At 59.9% G+C, this 2,509-nt stretch overlaps 1 protein-coding gene across 1 annotated transcript in view; it reads left to right on the forward strand.

The window, feature by feature from the left end:
• The window catches only part of OBSCN (obscurin, cytoskeletal calmodulin and titin-interacting RhoGEF), a 172,404-nt gene that overhangs the window by 147,778 nt on the left and 22,117 nt on the right, over positions 1 to 2,509 (forward strand). The window contains 1 exon segment of the mRNA XM_012557952.1: positions 1,879 to 2,503. Within this exon segment, the coding sequence (XP_012413406.1) occupies positions 1,879 to 2,503 (625 nt within the window).

Consider the following 2,509-nt stretch of genomic DNA (forward strand, 5'->3'; position numbering starts at 1 on the left):
TTAACCCATGAGGAAGTCATTATTATCCACATTTAATGGATAAGAGATGGAGGATCAGACAGGGGGCCAGGCAGCCCCATTGCGCAGGCTTCAGGGGAAACTTGTGCCTAGTGGGGAGCTGCACAGGTGACTTATGAGGCATCCTGAAGTACACTCTTCTCTGGGTTTAGGGAGGGGACAACCTTCACCTGCAGAGAAGGGTGGATCCCCCCTCAGCTTGTGGAATGGACGGGGGTGATAGGCCAGGCATAGCATCCCCCCAAGGGTGGACCACACAGAGAGTGGTGCTGGGGAGCCAGGAGGTGCCAGAAGGGAACAGGGCTTGGAGAGAGACCTCTGCCACATATGCCCCTCCCCATGCTGAGCCAGTGCCCTGGGTACAGGCTGCCTGTGTACCCTCATGAGGGTAGTGACAAGCCACAGAGAATGTCATTGAGGATGGGTGTTCCAGCTGCCCACTGCCTTCATTCACTGCTTTGCACTGGCAGATGGGGCTTGGCCCAGGTCTCCCTGATATTCAGGTGGGCTCTGACCCGACGACAAGCCTAGTGCCTGAGCCATGATGCGAGGCAGGAAGGTAAGCCCAAAGCCCTGAGTGGTCCTGAGCCTCAGCTTCCCCATCAGTTAAGTGGGTATAACATTTCCCATTGCAGGTCAGGGCTGGAGGAGGCAGGATCTGGAATTGTTGTACACGTAGGGATGGCTGCATGACTCCGGGCCCAGTCCTGGGTGTAATTGCTCATGGATGTAGCCCTGAGTTAGACAAAAGCAAAACTGAGAAAGAGAGTCAACGCATTAGTCACCACATGCATGCCAGGCCCCTCTGCCTGAGCCCAAGAGGAAGTGCAGGGCCCAGGGCCCGGGAAAGTAGGGGGCCTTGCGGTACTCAACAGCAAGGTCAGGGTGCTAAATGCCAGAGGAAGAACTGGGATAACTCTGGCAGGGGTCTGATTCTGCAAGCTCAGGCAAGTTCGTGAACCTTTCAGATTCATTGTCCATATCAGTACAAGGGGGCCAAACCCACCTTCCATGGCCACTGTGAGGTCAGACAACAGAGCTTGTCAAGCCCCTGGCAAGCGCCTGGCATGTACCCAGCACTGGGTTCTGCCTCCTTTTCCCCTTTTCCTCCCACTGTGCAAACAGGGCAACAGGGCCCAGAAGGGAAGGGGCTTGTCTGAGGTCACACAGCACACAGCAGCTGAGCCATGTCCAGAGCCAGGTGTCCAGCTCAGGGATCCCCTTAGAGCCTTCCTGGGGCTGCCCAGGGCTTCTCCATCCCTGACACCCCCAGACCCAGAGACATGGAGCATGGGCCACAGGTCCTCCTAGCCTGAGCTGGGCCCTGAGCATGCCCCCTGGGCACCAGCTGTCCAGCCCCATCCCTGATCAAGGATTGCTGGGGCGCACAGCACTGCCCTCTGAGAGCACAGAGCACACAAAACCCACTGGGTGGGACGGGACGAGGAGGACCCAGTGGCCGTGTTCCCCCACACTCTCTCTTCCACTTCTCCACTCTTCAGTCCACTAGCTCTGCAGAAGGAGACAGCTGAAAACAGGTGGGGGAAGCTGGATGGGTCTGGGGTTTGGAGACACCTTTGTCTGCCGCATGAGCCTCATCAGAGCACCAGGCCTCATGAGACTTACACACCAGAGCCTGAGGTTGGCCCAACAGGACGTTATGCTTTGCTTCTTCATCTCTGGCTGGGGTTCTGCGGGTTGGGCCCCAGTGCACATGTAGGCGTTTGTGTGATCTTACCTCTCACTCCTGTGCTAACCGGGTCTCCGGGTCTCCGTGCTGGCTCTGCATGTGCTAATGGATCAGGGATTGACAAGGCTGCGTGTCTCTGTGCCGACCCCTCTTGGGCCTTCTCCCCCCAGAGAGGAGACCATCACCACCGTGGTGAAGAGCCCCCGTGGCCGACGACGGTCCCCCAGCAAGTCTCCTTCCCGATCGCCTTCCCGCCGCCCTGCCAGCCCACCACGGCTGGTGGCGTTGACCCCTGACCTGCGGTACTCATCAGGGGCCGGCCAGCCCCCCAGGCCTGAGGTGGAGCTGGGTCAGAAGTGCACGGTCCCAACACTGTATGTGACAGAGGTTGAGGCCCCTTCTCCGGCCCCGCCTGGTGGTCCTGAGCCTCAGCCCAAGTGGGTGGAGATTGAGGAGACCATAGAGGTGCGTGTGAAAAAGACAGGCGCCCAGGGCACAGCTCCAGCCAGAGAGGCATCTGGCAATGTGGCAGGGCTGGTCTTCACGCTGTCTGGCCTGGCACCCAGCGGGGACCCCAACACCAACAATTGCAACAACAAGCTGCTGGCCCAGGAGCCGCAGGCCCAGGGCGGAGCCGAGGGGCCGTGGCCGAGGCCAGGGTCCCCACCGCTGGTCTGCATTGGCGAGCCCTTTGTCTTCTGTGTGGATGCCGGGGGCAATGTGGACTGGACCGCTCCTGGCACAGGCAGCCCCGAGCCAGAGCCCGAGATCCCCTCTGAGCTGCCCCCTCCCTGGGCTGCT

The sequence above is a fragment of the Trichechus manatus genome, unplaced genomic scaffold (genome assembly GCF_000243295.1).
Source record: "Trichechus manatus latirostris isolate Lorelei unplaced genomic scaffold, TriManLat1.0 scaffold00128, whole genome shotgun sequence".
Lineage (NCBI taxonomy): Eukaryota > Metazoa > Chordata > Mammalia > Sirenia > Trichechidae > Trichechus > Trichechus manatus.